Source organism: Acartia tonsa, chromosome 3 (genome assembly GCF_053477335.1).
Source record: "Acartia tonsa isolate MP-2025a chromosome 3, ASM5347733v1, whole genome shotgun sequence".
Classification (NCBI taxonomy): domain Eukaryota; kingdom Metazoa; phylum Arthropoda; class Copepoda; order Calanoida; family Acartiidae; genus Acartia; species Acartia tonsa.
In genome coordinates, this window is record NC_137262.1 from 11,502,924 (window position 1) to 11,526,517 (window position 23,594).

The window sequence follows — 23,594 nt, forward strand, 5'->3', positions numbered from 1 at the left end:
CTTTTTAAAGTGATTTATGATTACCTAAAGGGGTAGTTTCACGAAATGCATTTGAACTTAATTTAGTGAACCGCATATTTTTTCTTAGTTAATGGGGTAAACTACATTTAAATAGCATATATTTGAAATGAATTCAATTTTCTACCACGTAGTTATTAAAATATCAAGACCTGAAAATTGTCTTTTTGTGATATATGCAATTTAAAAAGACGATTTTCAAGTCTTGATATTTTATAAACTACGTGGTAGAAAATTGAAATTTTTTCAAATATATGCCATATAAATGTAGTTTAACCATTTAACCAGGATAAAATATGCGGTTCACTAAATTAAGTTCAAATGCATTTCGTGAAACTACCCCTTTGTTAATGATTGTTATATAGATTGTCGATTTTTTTAGGAAAATCGTGAACAGATTTTTTAAAATTCAAAAGCTATAAAAATTATTTTCTAATTTTATATGATATATATGACATTAGATAAAATAAATCGATCATAAAGCATTTAAATCAAGTATTAAATTTGATTTATTTTTATATTTTACCAATTTATAAGTACGAAAATTATTGTTGTCATCTCAAATTTATCTTATTTTCTTGAAGATTTTTAAGAAGTATACCTAATTTTAAAAATAATAAGGTTTTGATTTAAAGTTTTCTTTAATTTGGTTTAATACATTTGCTTAAATTCTACCATATTTTATTTAACTTACTTTGCATATTGGACTATGTCGTTATACTAATTTGAAAATTGATGCGTAATTTACATCATATCTTTGAACTAGCTGAAGGCTATTAATTTTTGCTTTCATATCATAAACTAGTAATTTGAAATAAATATGTATGACAAAATTAATTACCTCAGAAGAGAAAATTTTATGTATAGAGTCATTTATAGAGCTGAGATGTTAAATATTATTCAAACATAAATAAACTTTTATGTGATTATATTAAGATCGCATTATTCTCATACAGGATTATTTAGTAAATGAACTGTAGGCTTGATGGTAGAGGTAATACTAATGAAAAATACCGATTCATTACGTTGCAGTAAAGGAATTAGCTTTTCCCTCATATTGTTTCGAACAAGACGGACATACGTACGTTAACATTAATAAGAAAGCTTCACAAGAACTATATGAATTTCAGAAGTCCCTGAAGACTTAACAAATGCAATAACATGTTAACGCCACATGATCTTAAGATTCATAAACTGTTAAGGCTGTTCTCACCGTTAGTTCGTCCTATTGTTAATATTCCTGCTAGGAACAATAAGAACTATTATTAGACTGAAAGCCCGAATTCCCAAGGCTCTATAAACAATCCATCTATTGCAGACAACTAACTCCTTTGATATCACAACCTTTTATCTGGATTTCTTTATACTGTGTATGGCGATGTGTTGCGCCTGTTTTTGCCAGAGCATTCTCCTAATCTTTCTATTAATGTAGTTTGGTCAAGATATCCTAACTATTACTTCCCCGACCACTATCGGATACGAGGATGTTTCTATTGAATGTACTAAATACACTGATGTGCCGAAAATTGTATTAAATTAATATTAATTAATTAATACTATTAATACTTTACAAATAGTTTGTATTGTACAGAAGGCGTTTGCGCAAGGCAGTAAATATTGCTGATCTGAGATTATGCGCTGAATCTAGACTTCACAAAATGTGCTTTGGCTACTTAGATAGGCAAGTCTTTTAATATTGTACTAAAATGAAAATATTAGATTTCAATTGACTATTAATATTATTACCATTATTTGCTTAGTTCATGAAACATAAGCCAACTGTAAGGCTGAATTAAAATTAACATTATTTTAAAAAAAACATTTCATCTTATTAAAACAAAAAAAAAGTTAAATAATCTGTAATCATTAAGTGGTGGGGATGATGAGATAACCATCAGACGCAACAAGGATGCCTATACCCAGTTGGAAATGCATTTCAAAGTCTTGAGTGGACTCTCACCTCCTTTGGATCTTAGCACAACTATTTTTGGATCAAAGGTCTTTAATTTTAACATTATTTTCTTTTATATTTGAACAATTTAAAAACATATAAGTCACATTATTAATTTCAAGGTTGACATACCATTCTTTGCCAGTCCAACGGCAGGAAACAAGATGTTTCATATGGATGGGGAAAGTGCTGTTGCAACTGCCTCTAAGGTATGGATATTAACGATAAGGATGAATCACAAAATACAAAATTGAACACTTGTTTTATTATTCAACTTTTGCTTATATAAAAAATAATTACAATTTCATTTGATATCCATTCTGAAAGGTGAACAACAGTGTATATTGTCTCTCCTCCCTTGCAACAACCTCTGTTGATGACATAGCTAAAATATTAACACCAGAACATCCAAAACTATTTCAAGTTTATGTTTGGAAAGACAGAGATATACTAAGGGATATTCTTGGCAAAGCTAAAGCTGGTGGGATACAAACTATGGCTCTGACTGTTGATTTTTCTTGGTATGGCAATAGAGAAAGGGATATAAGAAATAATTTCACAATACCACCTTCATATTCTTTACAACAATGCATTGAAGCTATCAAAGCTCCGGCTTGGACTTGGGATTTTTTATCCAACCCTCCCTACAACTATGCTCTTTTAGACAAAGACGTTCCTGCTGATTCATTAGCTAGCTTTGTAAACAGTCAGCTGTATCCACAATTTAGTTGGGAGGACGCAAAATGGCTTTGTGAAGAGTGGACACACGGCCCAAAGGCAATTAAAGGCATTTGTCGTCCCGAAGACGCGGTCAAAGCTCTTGAATGTGGTTTTACCACAATATGGGTTTCAAATCATGGTGGACGACAACTGGATACCAGTCCAGCAACTATTGATGTCCTGCCAGCCATCCGTAAAGCTGTTGGTCCGAATGTTGAAGTCATACATGATGGCGGAATTCAAAGAGGCACCGATATTGCCAAGGCAATAGCGCTGGGGGCTGACGGTGTTGCCATAGGCAAACCATATCTTTATGGCCTAGCTGCTGGTGGGACACCTGGCGTCCTAAGAACCTTTGATATACTTAGAATTGAACTAGACAGAGCTATGGGGTTATTGGGATGTGGTACAATTGAAGAGCTTAAGAAAGAAGGACCAGAATTGATAAAACGACGAGAAATGTCTCTCCGTGACTGCCAAGGGGCTAGATATAGCAAGGCTGGAATGATATAATACTCATGATATACTCAATTTTAATGCAAACTATAACAAATCTACCTAACCTATAATGTGATAGTATGAATTTAGATGGTGCTACCTAACATAATCAAAATGTGATTTTAATTGTGATTTTTAAATGTTTCATATATTTTTATACATATTTTAAAGTTGTTTATTATTATACGATTTTCAGATGTGCAAATGTGACCCTTAATTTTTAGTGATAATTCTGTTATTTAGTTCAATTAGTCATGCCAAGAGGTTAGTACATTTTTATCGATTTATATATTACATAAGTCCCCAAAAGTCTTAAAATCCCTTTCATTTTTGTCTCAATACCTATTACCCATCATAGAGAAACACTATCCTTGCGAATCATGATCATTTGTGATAAATAGGAAACAAAAAACTAATAAGTACATCTATAATTAAAAGAGTTGATTCGGCGTTAAAACGAACCAATTTATCAAAATAAAAATAATATCACATATACTTTAACTTAACTTACTACCTAAGGGTCAAAAGAACTCTGTAAAGACTCTATTTTACATTTTTTGCACACAAGTTACAACTGCATTTTAATTTGTGCATTTTCTCTCATGCGTCAGAAAACGTTTTTTTGTGTAGGATTTTACACAAAGATTTATTTATGAAGTACTTACTTTAATTTTGGTGTTTTTCCATGTCGCAGTTTTCTATTGGTCTATTTAAAAGTGCTGCTACTAAATAACTTATGCATGTTAGTATGTCCTTAAAGATTATTGCATGCTACCAATATCAAAATGATTCATTTAATCTAAACGCGTGTTAGGAGCAAAGTGGCTTGTATTTCCCAATAGTTTAATTTCAAAAGATTTAAGATTTTTTGCCACTTATGAGGAAACTCAGGTTTCTGTTTAGAAATATTTTTGATTTTTGTCTTATTATCAGGTCGAAGAAAAGCTCGATGTATTGCACAAAGTAGTGAACGTCAAGCATCTCAAGAAAGCTGTGACGGACGTCCAAAATACAAAGAAACAAAACTTTCAGAAACTAGGAACCATTTTCACAAGTTTTACTCAAGGTAAGAGTTGCTATTATTTATTCCATTAGGGTGTGTGGGAGGGGGGGGGGCGACTGAAACCATCTTAGTCAAATCAAACATATGATACTAATTGGGTAATGTTTGAGATTCCCGCATACCTGATAAAATGTTTCACTTAGATGGTTAATATAACGATACTCCCATTCCCTCCCCTCTTATGACTTTACCCCATCCTCAGTGTCACAATATCCACGTATCTTAAATCCATTTTTACCATAGTTGCCCCTCTTCCCCCCCCCCCTCATTATTTTGACAAACCAAAGAATTTTTCTTCAAGTTTTCTATCCAGTGTTAAGTAGATCACCATGTCATTATAAACTCCCATCTTAACAGTTGAAAATAAGTAAAATAATCATTTGAAGTTTTAAATAATAATATTTCACCATGCGGTTAATACTAGAATTATTATTATGTAATATATGCCCCGCAAAAAGGTTCAGCTCTGTTATGTAATTCCCACACGTTTTATTTATGCTGTTCGAAAGGTAGAAAAATATTACATTTAATGTAGATTACGTAACATACGTCTTTAAAAAAATACATCTTTTTAAAAGCGAAGCTTTTCTATAATTAGGGACTAGGGTCGGTCCGTGCGTCTGAGATGGATAGCTTTTTTCATTAATTTAGACATGTTAGGATTGTCCTATCGATTTCAAATTTTGCATGGTGATTCCTGTAGTAGTTAGGTACGATTTAGAAAGCGTAGCAACTCTAATCATTACCAGAATGTCCGTACGTCCATTTTAAATATTTTTGATTTTTTACATTTTTAACAACTATTTTTTGTGATCTTATTATCCGATTGTTCTGATTTTTGGTATACTGATTCCTAGGACAACAAAGTTCAAAATTATAAGCAAAGCAACTCTATAATCAAGTCCTTCAAATGTAAGTATGCCCATAAACATTATCCTGTATCAAGAAGTTTTTCAACAAATTTACTTACAATTTTGCTTCGACTCTTATTCATTTATATTCTGATTTTTCAGTTTTGACACTATACAAGTGTTAATGTCAGTTTGTCCTACCGTTTCAGGGCTTCGCTTTTATGGATGTTGTCATCCTTGTTTTTGGTTCGGATTAAGTTAATAAAAATTGTAGCGAAAAATCCATTAGATATATTATTACATGGATAGAATTGAAAAATATTCTATGTTCTACAACAGTTTTGTCCCTTGAAGTTAGGGGCTCTGTATTCGGAGGGGTAGGGAAAATTGCCTAAAATTATCCCAAACCTTAAATGAAATAACCCAAACCCATCCCGGAACCTATGTGAAGTTTTCCTGAAAAGAGAACTCAATCGGTCCAGTTGTTATTGAAAGCTTAAGCAAAATAAAACTTATTTATAAAATAGAATTTACGGGCTTCAATTTTAGGATTCGCAAAACACAATCAAACCTAAAATAAACCTCCAAATGCAGCAATAAAAGTATTTAAAGTTTCGGCTAATTACACCAATTTTAAACTTTTAAATAATGCTGAAAAGAAATAAAGATTAATTTGCGTAATATTTTAAATTGCATACAGGGCTCGAATTAGATCATACTTCAAAATGAACAATGGAATGGATGCAGATTTTAAAATACTTGTGTCTAGGCAATTATTTAGATTTTTCTTAATTAACAATGACAAAAATACTACCTAAAAAATGTACGATTCTATGTGATTTGGATTATAAAAGAATATACCTAGTCGGGTCATCTTAGGGTGGAGACATAGGAATTTTATTATTTCGGCTTTTTTTTGCATCTAATGACGTACATACCTATATAAATTAAAATTGGACTACGCTTGAAATTTACCAAGAGTAAGACATTTAAAAACTTCAAGGGTCATGTTTGTTAATTAGTTTTAACAAATATGGAGTATTTGTTTAACCTTTTACAAACTAGAGCATCATATTCATATACTGCGAGTATGTGTGTGTCTGTGTGTAGTGTGCCACTGTGTGTGGGTGTGTTTGTGTGTACTACAAATAAATGAAGCCTTGTTTTCACATTTTTAACAATTGTTTGTTTTTTTCTTTTCTCGGGGAGTAAAGAATATATGTTGTGTGTGTTTGTCTGTGTCAGTGTAATGCATTTGAGTGGGTGTGTGAGTGCAGTTTGTACTTGTGTGTGTGTGTGTGTGTGTGTGGATAGGCTGTAGAATGTATACGACTTTGCACACCACAAAAGTAGAGGTTTCCTCTTTTGCTGTTTAAAGCAGTTTTTATGTAATTTTAGAATAAAAGAAGTTTGACTTTAAGGACTTTAGTGCCCTAATTATTTTACCATAAAACTTATAGTCAACATATCAAAGGGTTTTAAAAATATAGTTAAGTTGATAATAAAAAAAGATATAAATTTGATCTTCTTTTAGTTTAACAGCTTAATTAAAGCCGCCCAATTTGTTAGAATTCTTAAAATGCCAATTTTAATGATCTTTTAATAGCAATTAGTGAGCTAATAGTGGAAATGTCACTAGGAGAGGGAGAAAGGAGGAGTTTTGCGTATTTTAGTTTTAAATGATACATTAGTCTTAATGTTTTAACATTAATTTCTTTACACTTATAGCTTTTTTAAATTTAAAAGCCTTTGTTTTATAACCATAAACTTTTAAAAACGGAAATCTTATTATTTTTAAATATTTTCTACTAGAAGGTTTTTTGGGGGGTGGTCAAGATTTTTGAGGACCTTAGCTTTGGGGTGGATCTATCTTACCAAATAGCCTAAAACTGCCACAGAAAATAACAAGCTTCTGTTGTCTTTGCAGTTAAACTGTTTACGAGATCTTATTTTATGGAAAGAATGTAAGATTAAATGCTCATGACAATATTATCTAACATTTTAATTTGATTTGTATTTATGTTGATTTGTGTGATTAATAAGCTCTTATTCCTGATTAATACTTAGTTGTTCTAGTGAAAGCATTGTAGCGTTACATTACCATTTTAGTTACAACACCTTAGATAAAGATATAGGAAATGGCTTTCATAAGTTTTTTTTACAATGTCTGTACTTTTGTCTGTCTAAAGCAAAAAATATTGATAAAATGTACAATGTACAAACTGCTTTTAAAATTGTTTAAGAAAGATAAAAAATATTTTTTAAATATTGTTAATTTTTTTTAAGCTTCCAATCCTTTATCCCTGACAATTTCTGACATTTCTGCCACGAAAATAGAATAGCTTATTAGATTTAATAACTCAATGGAGGAAAAAATCAGGGAAAAATATTTTTTGCTTTTTAAAATTTTCTTTATTTGGCGGTTTTCTTTGTGCTAGGAAATTTAAGCATGCTAGAATTGTTTTTAAAATTGAAATATTGATAAATAGGAACTGTCTTATTCGTATTATCTTGATCTAAGCACTAAAATAACATTTTACAAAAAAAAGAATACTTTGTCCATAGTTATATAATCCATTAAAACAGAAAAGATTGCAAATCATTAGTTTTTTTGCTGCAATATTTTGTCGAAGGATTGATTTTAATACCCACTGTGTATTGTTTATGCTGTTTTTAATTTAACATGGTGGCTTAGTATTATATTTATGTTTAGAATTGTTAATCATTTTTTGAGCTAATGAATATTTAATTTGATGTCTACAAAAAAATTCATAAACTATTTATTCATAAATGATAATTTTGTGCATAAAAAAAAGTTATCTGAGGATTTTAAAATTAAAAGATTATTCCAGTATGGCCTCGAAACTGATTAATATCCGCTGGATTAGAACAGGTTTTCAGTCCTGCTATAAAATCATGTATAACATCGAATATTACAGAATTTTTTTTCATTTTTATTTTTCATTTTAATATTCGCTGAAAGCTGTCTATAATACGAAAATCTAAATTTCTAATTTTCCAGTTCATCCTTGATTGCACTATTGAAATCATCTTTGACTTGTTAAACTTTACACAAGTAAAAAAATTGATAATACCTACCTATCCAAAAATATGAATCTAAAAAAATCGTGAATAAAATAAATTCATACATTTTATAGAGGTCAATAAAACATTAGGTATTATAAAGTCCAAACAGAAATGATTTTATTTGTAAAAGTAGGACGTTGTTATAGAGATGCTACGCTTGTAGTACTTTGACTTAAATTTTGTCATTTTTGATAATACTGAAATGATAATGATGATATTCTTTTAAAGTATTTGAACACAAGGCTTGACATTGGTAGGACAATTCTAATGTTTCATTTACAATAATCTTTATTTCTAATGAATTTCTGTAATACAGAAAAGTTTCGCTTTTTAATATAAGTATGAACATTGAGATGTATTTTTATTGCAGAAAAAGTTTACTAGGTATAAACAAAGCAATTTTTATAACTTTTCATTTCTAAATGTTAAGTTTTGTTTTCCTGAATTGTAAATGGCAATTGAGTTGTTTAGAAACTATTATCATTCTCTTAATCAAAGTAATTGGAATTGTGTTTTATGTTGTGAGTTCTTATCTATCAGTATCAAAATATTGAAAACCGTTGTATTGATCTTGGTCAGGTTTTAGGCTGTTAAGGGGTACATTTTTAATAATAAGTGTTGTAAAAAATATGTTCTTTGAATTTTATTTTTTTTCAGGGAAGTTGACCCACGCCCATCACTGCCAGCCTCGCTTCTGCCAGCGCCCCTTCTGGTGGACTGTTCGGCCGTGTCTAGCCCGCCTGTCTTGAGTCCCGTGGACATGGACGTGTGTGTGCCACCAACCTGTGATTCACCCACCATGCCCATACTAACGCCTGAAGTGCCTCTACCCACCGCCGAGCTTACTTCATGTTTAGGTAAAGAAATATTAAAAGAGAGAAATATCTATAAACTGTTCAACAAATCAAGCTAGATAACTTTAGGGTTGAAAAGTAATAAAATTAGATGCGTTAATTTTATGCGAGTGAGTTTTTAAAATTTGTTTATTTGTAGGTAAAAGTCATGTCAATTCCGTAACGAAACTATTAGTGACTTTTTAAGGGTTTACTTTTCTACATTTTTGTTATAACTAAATACAGAATTTGCTTGCTTGCTAATCTTCTTTTCAGTTACTCTATTACACGTTTCTTATCGTTTTATCCAATGGCAATAATATAATAACACGTTCTCTATCGATTTTTACGTTGACAAAAAAATAATGAAAAGTATAGGATTACAAAGAAACTTCTGTAACATACATTATACATATATGTCAAAAACATTTCTAAATTTGCGTAAAGAATAAGAAAATGAATATACCTATTCTTGTTTTAATAAGAATATGAATTTAGTTGAAAGAAAAAGTTTAAACTATTTAAATATAATTATCTCGAACGTGAGGAAAGAATTTAGAAATTTCAATTTTAGAAAAAGAAATATCTATTTAGCCTTTTATGCTTCGTTTGTAATTGTCTGCTGGGTTTTTACAGAGCTCAATTTAATCCCAGACTCTTTTTACAACATACCTTTATATTTCTCAATTCAGTTTATTTTCTAAATGGGAATAATTCAATACATTTTATTACATAATGAAATTATTTGTAGCTACTATACATTATTGTTATAGCGCTTTTCCGTCCGTCTGTCTGACCATTCAGGCTGGTTAACTAAATGATAGTCATGTACTTGTTGCATTCCTTTTTCTAATAACGATTTATGCCCCGAAATCTAAATACATTTTAAAATACTTGTTTTTACTTTGTAAAATGCAAAAACTTATTGCTGTTGCAATTTCGAGTGTATTATTACAAACAAGGAAAATTATTTGTATTGTGGCGAAATTAATACAAATTTGCTGGAAAAGGTATAAAAACCACAAAATATGCACCTATCTTTAAAAAGTACATACGGACATAGTTTTTCTTTGAGAATTTTTGATAAGGATAGACTTTCTGTAAAAGTTACCTTTTTTTTCTAGATATCCACACAAAGTCTTTGTTTCCTTTTATAGGTTTATTGACCTTATTTATTCTGTGAAAAAAAGCTAGGATAAGAAAAAGTTGAACAATGAATACACAACACAGACACAAAGAGAAAATAATTACATCGTTTTTTTTACTATTTCTATAAATCAATATCAACACTCTACACAACCAAAGTTTTATTTTCTAGTAAATTTTTTCTGCCTATTTTCAAACTTTACACTTCACATTGGGACACGAAAAAATTGTGCAAAAAATACAACGAAGAGGGAAAGGACAATCGATGAAAAATAATTCTTCACAAATTGTGAATCATGAACATATATTTATCGCACATTAACCTATCCCTGATAATACTCTTTTATTAATATTCGTCTGCTAGTAATTGTACATTACACAAGTTTCTTTTTGGGAATTTTTGTCCCATTAATGGATTAATGTGACATTGCACCTCCCCCCTATCGCACAATTTGATGGTAGAGTGTAAATAATAAAGTAATGCTTTACAAGTTATATTACTAAGCAACAATTTATATGAATACTATGAAAATATATAAAGTAATTTAAATAATGAAATTAGAATTAATACAATGAATTAACTTTTTATTTTACATTAACTTGCAATTAAGTTTGTTTAGTTTTAGAAAACTTAATAAGAAATATAAAAAAATAAATATTAATTGTAAAAATGTATATTATGCGGTTTTATCAGAAACTTTTTAACAATCTCTAGGTGAAGACAAGGGCATTAATACACTAAATGGCGGTTATTTGTGATTTTTTGTATTACTTTAAAATCTTGATAATGATTAAGAGTCTTTTTTTTCATATTAATCAATAAAGCGACTTAATCATCATCTCTTAAATTAATGTCAAGATACTTATTTCCTTACCCATTTTAGATACTGGCATGCCTCTGGTACTGAGATCCTACAAGGAACCAGCAGAGGAGGAAGATCAAACAGCAGAGGCTGATACTAACAGTGAAAAATCTGAAGGTAAGTGTGGATAGATAGGGTCCTACAAGGAACTAGTGGAGTAGGAAGATCAAACAGCTGAGGCTGATACTAACAGTGAAAAATCTGAAGGTAAGTTTGGACAGATAGGGTCCTGCTAGGAGCTAATGGAGTAGGAGGATCAAACAGCTGAGGCTGATACGAACAGTGAAAAATCTGAAGGTAAGTTTGGATAGATAGGGTCTTGCATGGAACTAGTGGAGTAGGAGGATCAAACAGCTGAGGCTGATACGAACAGTGAAAAATCTGAAGGTAAGTTTGGATAGATAGGGTCCTGCAAGGAACTATTGGAGTAAGTAGATCAAACAGCTGAGGCTGATACTAACAGTGAAAAATCTAAAGGTAAGGTTGGACAGATAGGGTCCTGCTAGGAACTAGTGGAGTAGGAAGATCAATCAGCTAAGGCTGATACTAACAGTGAAAAATCTGAAGGTAAGGTTGGACAGATAGGGTCCTGCTAGGAACTAATGGAGTAGGAAGATCAAACAGCTGAGGCTGATACCAACAGTGAAAAATCTGAAGGTAAGTGTGGACAGATAGGGTCCTGCTAGGAACTAGAGTAGGAAGATCAAACGGCTGAGGCTGATACTAACAGTGAAAAATCTGAAGGTAAGTTTGGATAGATAGGGTCCTAAAAGGAACTTATGGAACATGAAGATCAAACAGCTGAGGCTGATACTAACAGTGAAAAATCTGAATGTAAGTTTGGATAGTTATGATTCCACAAGGAACTAGTGGAGTAGGAAGATCAAACAGCTGAGGCTGATACTAACAATTAAAAATCTGAATGTAAGTTTGGATAGTTAGGATTCCATAAGGAACTAGTGGAGGAGGAAGATCAAACAGCTGAGGCTGATAATAACAGTTAAAAATGTGAAGGTAAGTTTGGATAGTTAGGGCTCTACAAGAAACTGGTGGAGTAGAAAGAAAAGCTATATTTTAATTTCTAGCTTAATAGGAAGTTTCCAGATGTAGTTATTACTAGGGTTAAAGGATCTCTACTTTAATCGCGTCTCCATTTGTATACGGAAAAACGATAAAACTTTGAAAGATTAAAAGCTAGTACCTATATAGTTAAAAAGCTAAAAAAAAACCAGTTTGCGATCGGTATATTTAATGTCACAAATTTCTTTAGAAGTATTGTTCTTAAAAAAGATGTAGTGTTAATTTAGTCTTTAATAATGTCAACATTTTACTTACCAAGGCATATAAATCTTTCGACGCTTAATATGTAAACTAATACTAAGTTTTATCACAAAAATAAAAAGAATCTCGCTAAATATTAAAGAAAAACGACAGCGAGCAATTTTGAAAGTTGTTAATATTTATTCCATGAATTTTTAATATGTAGTGTGATGAGTGAGTTTTCAAATTTGTAATTGCATTTACACACTTTTTATCATCTCATAAAAAATGTAAACCTAAATATATAATATTATGTTTAGGATAGACACTCTATAATTGGGGTATGTCCGTTAGTTCGTCACTTCATCCGTCCGTCATTTTTAAACGTACATAAACATTTGTTTAATGTTGATTTCGCATTCCACAAAAACTACCTGACTCTGAAAGAATTAAACAATATTATTCATGAAAAATTGTAGCTTTGCTCATACATGCTGTAATTTTCAGCTCCTTAGTTGCGCTAGGTGCCCCCTATCCTCCTTTTTAAAGGGTGGACCCTATTTTTCATAGGATAGCCCTTCATAAGGAAAGGAGGACAAAAGTTGGGTTTAACCGAGGTTGCCCTTCATAAGGAGGACAACAGTTGGGTTTTACTTGGGTTGGCCTTCATAAGAGGACATAAGTTGGGTTTCACTTGGGTTGCGAAAACCCAACTAATGCATGTATGGCTGTGCTATTAATGGATTTATTTATCTTTGTTTCTGGAATAAAACGTAAAATATTAAACTTACAAAATGTTCTAATTAAAAAAAGATTTATAAAATATTCCAATCGATTTATTGGAAATTAAAATTCAGCTTTTTACGTATTATTATCGTACAAATTTAATGGAAAATTTTATTCATATTAAATTGCTCACAAAAATATCAATTTTGTGAATTGAATATGTTTATTGTTTCTAATTGTTTTTTTTTTCATTTATATAATTATAGTTTTGTTTTGATTATTGGCTATTGAAAGGTTTGGAGCTTTTTAAAAACTAATATCAAGGACAGGAGGGTAGAAAAATAATCTGAACCAAACCTTGGACCAATGTGAAGCTTCTCTAAAATGAAGAACTCAATCGTTCCTGTGACCAGCGATATCTTAACGGACAACATGAGACTAATCGATACCAAAGGTTAACGAATTATTTCGTATTTTAGGTGATTCTGGCAAGGAGAATGAGGATTGTGTAAGTTCAACCACCAATGTGAAGTGGAGGGGTAGCCGGAGTAGTCTCACCAGCAGGGGTAGTAGGTAATAAAGCTAGCTCTGAATGCCTTTTTTGATTAAAAAGGCATGTAGTTACTTTTTCATCAAATTAACAAAAATAAATACGCCTTTTCGTCATTCGTATGGCCCTTGGGACCTCATAGGGGCCTCCAAAAAGTGTGTTCGAGTGTGTCTGTCCGTGTGAGTAACACAATTTACCGACTGGAAATTTGTAATTATCCAGATCACATTTCGGTCAAACATTTTTAGTATGGGATTTCTACCTAGTTCGTGTTGATTTCCTTCTATTTAGCTATTGAAGTATTTTTCAATTACCTTCCCCTCAGGTTTATGGCATCCAGGAGTTTTTCAAAATAAAATAAAATATTTACAAAGTCAATAGCACCACCAATATATACTATATTTTTTTTTTGCAGGTCAAGTTTGACCAGCAGGACCAGCCTGGCGAGCAGAGGCTCCAGGCCAAGGTCAGGGCCATTCAACCAGCTCAATCTCATCAATACTGTCGTTATCAATACAACTAATAAACAGGTACCTAAACAAATTGTTTTTTAGGTTTATGAATTTGTAACATTAAACGTGGCTTCCATTAATTTTTCCATCCTTGTTCCTATACAGTTTCAAATTTTCTTATTAAATCCCATTAAAAACCTTTTCAGAAACCATATTAAAACTTTACATAAATATTATGTTCAATTTACGTCTTTTTGTGATTATTAAGTTTTATTTTTAACATCCATTATAAAAAGAATTTATTTTTAAATTATCTGAAAAGTCATCTTCTAAAAATTATTCTTAACTAAAATTAGTTATCCGGATCTTTATCATGTTATATTATAGGGCCGGTTCTACATTTAAAAGGCTTATATTTTTACCATTTTTAAAGATTGTATAGACTTCTACATGATACTTTCATGATAATTGCAAATTTTAAAAATCATCACATCAAATGTAACCTATACAATCACATATCCGACATCATTAGTTACATTGGTAACTTATATTAATAGCCAAGCTATTTATTAAGTTCTACAAATATGAACGTTTCAGCAGTCGAAGTACCTTAATTGGTTTACTGCACTTTCTGTAATCATCACTTTAATTTTCTAACACTTTGTTTTGTTAAGGTTAAGGAATCTGACAAGAAGACTGTTCTGTATGAAACTAATGTACAAGCTGTATCATCCCAACAACAGCAGACAAGCGGTGGAGCTGCTCCTACAACACGTACAACCCGTACAACTAGACTACAATCCAAAAGGTTGTCTAACCAACAACAGCAGCAAGTATTAACCACTCCCGAAAAGTCCCAACCGCTCCCCACTTCAATTATTACCACAGCAACATCAACAACGGCTGTTATTACTAACATAACAACAACAACAAGTGTCTCTAATAAAATTGATGGTGAACAACAAGTGTGCACTGAACAGCTGACCGTCAGGTCAGCCCAGCTCACGCTTACCTCACCGACTGTTAGTACAAGCAGCGTCGGCTGTAGAGGGGATGAAGGAACCACGGTGAGACGTCTACAAATGATGAACTCACAAGAGAAGCTTATTATCAACCAAACCACTGAATCTCCAAGATCTCCAGTTAAGGTAAAAATATTTTTTTTTCATTTCGGTATTGTTTTTATTACATAAAAAATTATTGAGAAATGATGAGCCGCGCAGGGGTATAGAAACTGTACCTCCATGTTGTACAGCTGGCAGGACCTGTATCTGGTGCCTGCCAGGAGAATTTGCGCCACTGATCTCAAATAAAAAAAAGATTGTATTTACTTGAACTTCAGAAATTTAGAAAAATCGACTAAAAAAGTAACCCTACATTCATTAAACAAACTTATATGTATTAGGTGTTTAATAGTTTAATTGACTTCTAGCGGTTGCGCCACTAGCATCTAAGGGAGGGACTCTGTATCTAAAGATAGCCCAAAACTAATCAACCGTTATTGAAATCTTAAGATTCAGATAAATAGTTATTATTGCATGTAATAGGCTTTCCTTGTTTTTTTTTCTTTCAAATCATGAATAATGAAGAAAAGTTTAACAATAGTTAATGCAGTCAATTATTTTTTCTTTACCTATTCATATTTTTAAAGAATTTAGGTTTAATACGTCAATTTATGAAATTTTTCAAGTTTTAATTTTTATTGGAAAATTTTATTATTATTTTTCTATAAATAAAAATTACATATTATTCTTATAGTTAATAAGAGATGAACAGAGATTTTATTCTTATAATAGAATTGTGTGTAGGATGTTTCATGATTACATAGTATGAATAGATCACCTAGTTAGTAAACCACTCTTGTTATAAAAAAGACTAAATATTATTGTTTTAAGTAAAATGTAGATTCGAAGCATAACTTCTTTTTTTAAGTACCCTTAATATTACACATTTTCAAGTGTTTGAATTCAAATTAAATTGACTATTACTATACTTTAGGGTGGTGGACTCGCCCCCCAATCGCCCATGTCCCCTCACAAGATCCAGATCCCTGAGCGACGTATCTCCGTGACCGACAAGCTGAAGCACGCGATCTCATCCTCCCCCAAAGCCTTTAGTACCAAGTCGGTCCCGAAACGACCAATTCAGCAGAGGGCCAATGGCGTCGCGCCCAGTGCTACAAAACCCACAAAGAAGGCGACAAAGCTGGCGCAGGCAGCCGAGGGCAGCAGTAAAATTACGGATTTCTTCAACATCAGAAGATCCGAACGTAAAAAGAAAAGCGAGCTTGACAAAGACTGGATGGAGACCATAGAGGCGAGGCTGTTGGCAACAGAGGACACAGACCTCGACCTCGCCATAGAGGATATACCCGGCAAGGGTCGCGGTGTTGTGGCACAGAAGGCCTTCAAGAAGGGTGATTTTGTTGTGGAGTATGCCGGCGAGTTGATAGATCTTGTGGCTGCCAAAGAAAAAGAATCTGAGTATTCTCAAGATATAACCAAAGGTAAGAGGATCTTAATAAATTGGCTGTCTAATAAAGTTTCTTTTTTAAAATTTTTATCTTAAGCCAACAATTCTATTTATATTATTTCTTAGCTTTCATCAATTTAATATTTTATTTTAAATCTTCTTCCAATGATGAGTCGCGCAGGGGTATAGAAACTGTACCTCCATGTTGTACAGCTGGCAGGACCTTAATCAGGTGCCGGCCAGGAGATTATGCGTTACTGATGGCTTTACTGCTTAAAAAGAAGGCTAAAATGTTATAAATGTTTCATTTCTTGTGTTTATTTAGGTTGTTATATGTATTACTTCAACCACAGAGATAAACAATACTGGTAAGTTTTTTTTAAAAGTAGCATAGCCACTTAATGATTTACTTGTCCGTCTAACCATAAAACACAGTAAATGTAAAACTTCTACTTTTATCTCCTTTTTATAAACGGTTTTTAATTAGGTATTGTAAAAAGGTAGTTGTGAAAGCTCCTATTAAAAAAAATATATATCTGCTTTAAAGGAATTTTAACACTTGCTTGACAGTGGCTTATCCTACAACATTGTAAGCTGGATACTAATGGACATGATGGTCCTGCTTGACACAATAATTTGTTGCAAGCTTAACAAATATGATTATTATGTTTATTTTGGAACAGAAAAGTGTTTTGTTTGTTTAGGATTTATATAAAGATATTATTGGGAAGCTTAGAAGATAATACGTATTTACTTAAACTTATATTTTTTCAACATATATTTATCTGAAAACCTACTTTTTAACCAAAATGATGTCTTTTGCATGGGTCTTGTCTAATCATCAAATGAATCGTCCAATCACAAGGATATAGGATAATAAACGATAAAATAATCTCTTTCTAGTCATGATCATCTTCTCAATCTCTCTATTATTTTGAGTTAGCCTGTGACAAAACGAGGTAGAGTTCGAGAAAGATTATTTTACAATCTGCTTATTGGTAATATTCCAACCCTAATAAATACCTAAAAAAAAGGGGGACCACGAACAAGATCAAGTGATTCTAAGTACCTTCCAGCAGTGATTCTAAATGTTTTTTTTGTGTAATATCATCACATCCATTTAAAAATTAAGTTTCACCATGGTTTTATATGAAAAAAAAATTTGAAAGGTTAATCATTTTTTGACTATACATCACCAAATGTGTTGTTGAGTTCAAATTGCTGTGACACAAAAGTAAAGTTTTTCAATAAAAAATCTTAATTAAGAAAAAGGGATGGTAATTTGTAATATTATAAACAGTTTTAATTAGTGTACTTTCGTAATTTACAGCAATTGATTATGTTTTGGAGTGTTATTTTATTTGAACTTTTGAACTCAACAAAACTTTTGATGGTATTTCGTCAAATAATGCTCATCACTTTAAAGTATTTTTTATATAAAACCATGACGAAACTTGATTTTTTAAATCGATATAATGATATTATACAGAACCCTAGTATATTCACAAAAAAAATATTTAAAATCACTGCTGGAAGGTGCTTAGAATCACTTGCTTACGTTCGTGATAAACTTCTTTAATGGAGTTGTAGAAAGTGCTTATGGTGCATAGAAAGTGCTTTTGGTGCATAACTCTTAAAACACTTATTTTTTTTAAACATTAAGGTACACTTAGAAGAAAAAAGGTTCATTGTTTGGGGACTTAATATGAACGCAATCATTTTTATTTCTAATGTTATTATTATAAAAATGTTTTTTTTTTTAGTATTGATGCCACAAAGGAGACTGGTAGATATGGCAGACTTCTCAACCATAGCTGCAAGACTCCTAACTGTGTCACTAAGGTAATGTTTCTTTCATATTTTTCTTTCTATTTGTGATCCTTATTATTTGCCTACTCTATCTAGCTCAACTTTATTAACTTTTTGTGACGTACATAACCTTTTATGACGTTAGACCTATTAAAATTTAAAAATAAATAGCTATTGAAAATATCAGTCATTTTTATGTGTAAAGAGATATAGGTATATATTCTTAATTTCAAAGGCCGAATTTGTCTTCAGGTTGTAATGCTACCTAACCAGGAGGAGCCCAGACTAATTCTAGTGGCTAAACAGGATATTGACGAGGGTACAGAGCTTCTTTATGATTATGGAGACAGGTAAATTAAAATTAATTTGATGTATTGGGAGGGGCATTTCTCACTACAGTTGTCAATTTTGGACTTGTGATAAACTTGTCCCAGAGTGAGGTTAAGAACTATACCTAATCCTAGAAGGCTATTTATAATGTGTAATTTTAGGAATAATTAACATAAAGAAAGTGATTAGTCATTTAAAAATAAGTCAACTAAGCCGCTTAAACTGCTTTACACATATTCAAACACATATTGTTTATTTGATTCATGACACTAAAATATCTTTTTCCTTAAAAACTATACCTATATCTTAATGCTTATTTTTAGTTTACTAAATTTCAGATCACTATTAATTCATGTTTTTTTATTTTATTTTAGGAGTAAAGAGAGTTTGAAAGCACATCCATGGTTGGCATTGTAAAAAACAAACAGAAAATAGTTTTCATCAAAGCCCAACACGAACATTTATGATTAGAATGCATTAAAATGGAATAATTACAAACTATTGGTATTTTAAAAATCAAGGTTTACTTTTTAAAAAATAATCTTGATGCTTAATTTTCATTGAAATAATGTCAAAATATCACCATATCAACAGACTGCTCTAAATCTCTGTTAGGTTGAATGTACATAAGGTACATATTATGTACTACAGCGTATGTACACCGTGATAACAGTAATTTCTCCGAGACTGTGTTCAAAAACAATACTTTGTTGTACTTGGCTGTTCATCTATAGGCCTCTTTAATCATGCAGAGGCTTCTTTCATATTTATGTGTGAAGATTAAGTAGTAATATTATTATCATAAGATAGCTTTAATAAGCATTAAGTTGTATTCGTGTAAATATTATTATAGAAAATTATGTTGAAAGACAATTAAACTGTAATTTATTGATCTGGTGCAAATTTTTCTTCAAGTAATATTTTAAAGACAAAGTGCCATTGTACATTTTTTACTTCACAAAGAGAAATATACTTAATTTTAGAAGATAAGGAAAAGAAAAACCTTTTGATTTTTCATAAGGAATTTATTTTATATTTGTATTAAAAAAGTACTCAAATTATATTTTGTGTCACTGATAAAAAAAAGTCTATTCTTACACCAAAAAAATCTAAAGTTTCTACAAATTATTAATTTTCTACTCAAGTAAATCCATAAGGTAATAATTGATTCTCAATGCCTGTAGAGTATTTTGAGTATTTGTACTAATCATTATAAACCCTAGAGAAAAGCAAGTGTTAGCAAATATTACCTTCTTATTGAAATTATCATTTCCCAATGATTCTCAGGCCAAAGTTTTTTTCCAAGATTATCCTAAAATCTCTGATTTTTTTGTAATCTTTGAAAATATTTTTGGCTTCACAAATTTTCTGATGGCTGTAATTTATTTAATTATTGAAAATTGTATCGTTTCTGTTGTTTGAAAACTATTGATAAGCATTGATTTGTGTAGTGTGTGATTAGCACAAACTAGCCCCTGATATTATTTTCTGAGTTTGTACTCTGTACATAATGTACTCTCTGTACAATACGTACTTTACTATTTTAGAACATAGTCTTTTTAAAGATTTCTTACCTTTAAGAAATCCAAGTAAGGCATAGATGAATTTTTATAGAAAAAAATCTATTTTGAAATAACATTTCATAATTGCTCAGAGCTTGAAAGAAATTGAAAGAACCTAATGTTTAAAAGAGTTTTTAAGATTAGCTATAAGATTTTTGTATTCTAATGACTAGTAAAAATTTTCTTCACAGCCGCCTTGGATTTTGCCTACGCTTTCGTCCTTCTTGTATGTATGTATATATGTTATTATACCTGTCTTAAATATAATCTTGTTTGTTTCATATAAATGTACACTTTAGTACGATAATTCAGTGATTTTAATCCTAATTGGTTTCGAGCTAGCAAAATAAAGATTCTTCTCTTAAAGATATTTTTAATAGGTAGACAACAACATTCTTGCTCAATTTTACATTTTTTACAAACTTCACTTTTAATATGATTTTATATGCTAGCTTAAAATTATGATCACTGAATTATATATTTATATTGATAATTTAAGGCAAAGTCTGTTTATTTAGGTATAAGTATTTGATTCATAGTGTTAAGAGCAAAACTATCTAATCCTTTTTTAAGGAAAAATGATAGTATTTTTGTATATTTTGTATTGCATTGAAATGCTGTTTTAAAGTGTGTATATTATAATGTTAGTAATTTTTTCATTTTTCATTCAATGCCAAAAATGTAAGGTTTTTTTCTCCTATGTGATTTATTCATATCAAATAAACATAAAGCAAATGGAATATTTTCAAAAGTCAATGTTTTTATTTTGGAACAAAATGCATTGAATGAAAAATAACTCTAATTTGGCATTAACTGCTCTGGAACTTATAAAGCTCCGGTCATCTTGTTGTAGAGTATTTTTTTGAGAGAAAAAACTATATAAAACATTCAGGAAAATAAACATTTAATGATTTATTTTGAATACCTATTAAAGAAAGGAAAATTGACCTAAAACTTTTAAAATATTTTTGTTCTGTCCTAAGATATTTTTCTATAATCATCCCCTAAATATATTGGCATGTTTTGGCCCTATCTGTTTTGAAGGATTATCTTTGATTTTGATGATATAAATATCAATGTCAAGTAAACCTATCAAATTGTCACATATCTTATACAATTAAAATCTGGTTTTAATTAACATTTATTTAATAAAAGATAATTCCAAAGATCTAGAACTTTTTTAGAAAAAATTGAGTTGAGCTTCTCAATGTATTACTTTCTCAGCTAATGCCATTAACTTGTTAAATAAGTTATTTTAAATAAACTGTTTAATTTATTTTTCTAGTAAGATTAGCTCTAATTAAAGTAATTTTCAGTACCTTGCTGGGTATCATTTTTTTGAAAACTGAAAATGATTTTCAAAAGTTCATTTTTATTCTTTTACCCGCAGAGATTATTATTTTATAAAAAAAAAGAAATGAAAATGTTAATAATGTAAATAAAGCAACTTTTCTTTTTAAGAAATCTGAAAAAAAAACTTGTAAATTAAGTTAAGTATTCATTCTTTTGTATTATTATTCCTTCTGGTACCAAATTTGGCATTCTTATTTTTTGTACTTTTTTCTTTCACTGTTTTGCACTTTTTAGCCGCAATAATTTATCCCCTATGTAAATTGCTCTTAAAGCTGCCATTTTTTTGGTAGTAGTGGCATTTAGCATAACAGTTTTTAGATTATTTTTATTGAAATTACCTTTCTATTTAATCCTCTAAAAGGGCTTTACAAATTCATGTAATTTGTAAAGGCCCTAAAACCCTACCTGAAATAAATGGACATTTTGTTTAATGTTTTCTGAAATAGTTATTGTGTAATTAATATGTTATTATTATATTGTATTAAACCAATGTACAAATATGTAGTGGGTAGTTTTGCTTATTCAAGGAGAAATGTTTCCCTTTCATTAAATCAAAAAGAGTTAATTAATGCAGCAATATAATTAATAATTATAATAATCAACAAATATATTATTTAGTGTAGTTTTTTAGCATTTCTTTACCTAACTTTCTTAAACTTTTTGTTTTCCAAAAATCCCAAATTTTCCTATTCTTGCCATTTAGATTTGATCCTACACAGTAACGCAACTGCCTACCACACTGAATGCCTTAACAATAGAAATCCAGTTGTGTTTGGATACAGTTTTAATAACTTTAAATTTTGGCATATTAATAATAAGCAATTTTTGGTTTTATCAATGAAAATTATATTTTTAGAAGAAAGTTAAAAATAATGTAGATTTATTTAAATAAAAACAAAATTGTTCTGAACACTAAAAAAGACCTTTGTTGTAATGTAAAAATCCTGTATTTCCTTTTAAATCCCAAGAAATTGAAAAAAATATTTAATATTTATTTTTTCTCTAAAGCTTTTCTAAAGTTTCTTGGGATGAAAAAAAAATCCGTTGAATCAAATTGTATTTCATACATCGATAATATTAACAATTGAATTTATTATTGAGAATGAGATTTCAAATCTTATCTTTGTATGAAACTCTGACCTGGCCTATTAATTAATCTACCTTTAGAATCAATGCCTCTGCTGTACATTTGTACGTAAACATGTGATTTATTATATTTTTGTTTTCTCCTGTACAATGACGAGTTATTATTATAGAATTAGACATTCAGTTTTATTTTTGGCCCATATTGTTTTGGGATGCCCTAATGGTATTTCTTCAAAAAAAAAATACATTTCTTATTTTGTATCAAAATGTTATTATTTATTATCTTTATTAGTTCTTAACTTAGATATATTATTAATAGACTATTTCATTTCAGATTTTTAGCTTTGTATTATGAAGTGAAAAAAATCTATTTGTCCAAAATTATAAATTCAGGTCAATTTTAAATTTAGGCACTTTTAGCAGGTTAATTCATTAATATTTTAGCGCAGCTAAATTTCAATTAGGAGTGTTAAACATGGAAGCTTAGTCATATGATCACACTAGAGAGATTTATTAGAATTCTAACGACTTTTGATACCTCCTTGAACCCAAATTGATGGGTCTAATTTTACTGTTTTGAGGGTGTAATATCAACCCTCCTAGGTGTCCACTCAAGTCAAACAAGCGTCAAAATGATGGGCGTATATTTTTGTAACAGCCTCTTAAGTTTAAGGTTGGTGTGACTTTTTTACCATGACCTCCCCCTTGCCTGTATTTAAGGGGTGTAAAAATCCCACTTAATTTTTCCATGGGGGGTGAATACACCCCCCTTTACGCCTCTGAGTATATGTATTGAAGAAATTCTTTGCTTATGACTTCACGTTAATATAGTTATTGTTGCTTAATTAAAGAAAGCTATTAAAATATGATAAATCTTGCTTAGTATCCAAAAATAACTGTAAAAGTTTTTTGGCTTGGAAAATAACTGCTAAATTAATAAAGAACACTTTTTCCTCGTTACCTG

At 30.5% G+C, this 23,594-nt stretch overlaps 2 protein-coding genes across 3 annotated transcripts; both read left to right on the forward strand.

The window, feature by feature from the left end:
* The first annotated feature begins 1,125 nt into the window (after positions 1-1,125).
* LOC145313312 (uncharacterized) lies at positions 1,126-3,384 on the forward strand. The gene is made up of 5 exons (XM_080152648.1): positions 1,126-1,263; positions 1,608-1,699; positions 1,890-2,016; positions 2,092-2,178; positions 2,297-3,384. Exons 1-5 carry the CDS (start codon positions 1,180-1,182, stop codon positions 3,200-3,202), a joined length of 1,296 nt encoding a protein of 431 aa, XP_080008774.1. The 5' UTR covers positions 1,126-1,179; the 3' UTR covers positions 3,203-3,384.
* On the forward strand, positions 3,378-22,891 carry Set8 (SET domain containing 8). 2 transcript variants are annotated; one of them, XR_013877292.1, is made up of 13 exons: positions 3,378-3,451; positions 4,121-4,253; positions 8,846-9,045; positions 11,052-11,147; positions 13,496-13,589; positions 13,982-14,096; positions 14,693-15,166; positions 16,017-16,524; positions 16,816-16,858; positions 18,254-18,332; positions 18,552-18,649; positions 19,004-19,509; positions 21,935-22,891. XR_013877292.1 is itself a non-coding variant. In XM_080152647.1 (12 exons), the coding sequence occupies exons 1-12, from the start codon at positions 3,442-3,444 to the stop codon at positions 19,044-19,046; spliced, it is 1,893 nt and encodes a 630-aa protein (XP_080008773.1). In that variant the 5' UTR covers positions 3,378-3,441; the 3' UTR covers positions 19,047-22,891. The 2 variants fall into 2 exon arrangements, 1 of the variants encoding a protein (XP_080008773.1); XM_080152647.1 differs by having other exon boundaries at positions 19,004-22,891.
* The last annotated feature ends 703 nt before the right edge of the window (positions 22,892-23,594 follow it).